The 283-nt window shown below is 70.3% G+C and overlaps 1 protein-coding gene across 1 annotated transcript in view; it reads left to right on the top strand.

The window, feature by feature from the left end:
- Positions 1-11: 11 nt before the first annotated feature.
- The window catches only part of ALG13 (ALG13, UDP-N-acetylglucosaminyltransferase subunit), a 22,340-nt gene continuing 22,068 nt past the window's right edge, over positions 12-283 (top strand). The window contains exon 1 of the mRNA XM_010138806.1: positions 12-152. Coding sequence (XP_010137108.1) covers positions 12-152 — 141 coding nt within the window. The remainder of the gene's footprint in view (positions 153-283) is intronic.

Raw genomic sequence — 283 nt, 5'->3', positions numbered from 1 at the left:
GCCCCGGGAAGATGCAGAAGGGCTGGAAGAAGTACTTCGGGCAGAAGTCCTTCAGCGAGGTGGCCATGGACGAGTACCTGGGCAGCCTGGGGCTCTACCGTAAGATGACGGCCAAGGACGCCTCCTGCCTCTTCCGAGCCGTCTCGGAGCAGGTGGGCGGTGGGGGGCAGCGGTGCCGTCTGAGGGGGAGCCGGGGCGCCTCAGGCTCCAGGTCTGCGGCTGGGGAGGTGCTCCGGGAGACCCCTCCCCGGTGCCCGGAGAGAGGGGTCGGGGTCGGGTGCGG

This window comes from Buceros rhinoceros, unplaced genomic scaffold (assembly GCF_000710305.1).
Source record: "Buceros rhinoceros silvestris isolate BGI_N320 unplaced genomic scaffold, ASM71030v1 scaffold5326, whole genome shotgun sequence".
In the NCBI taxonomy this organism is placed as follows: domain Eukaryota; kingdom Metazoa; phylum Chordata; class Aves; order Bucerotiformes; family Bucerotidae; genus Buceros; species Buceros rhinoceros.
Note: the sequence above shows the minus strand (reverse complement) of the source record. Positions and strands in the feature narration are given on the sequence as shown.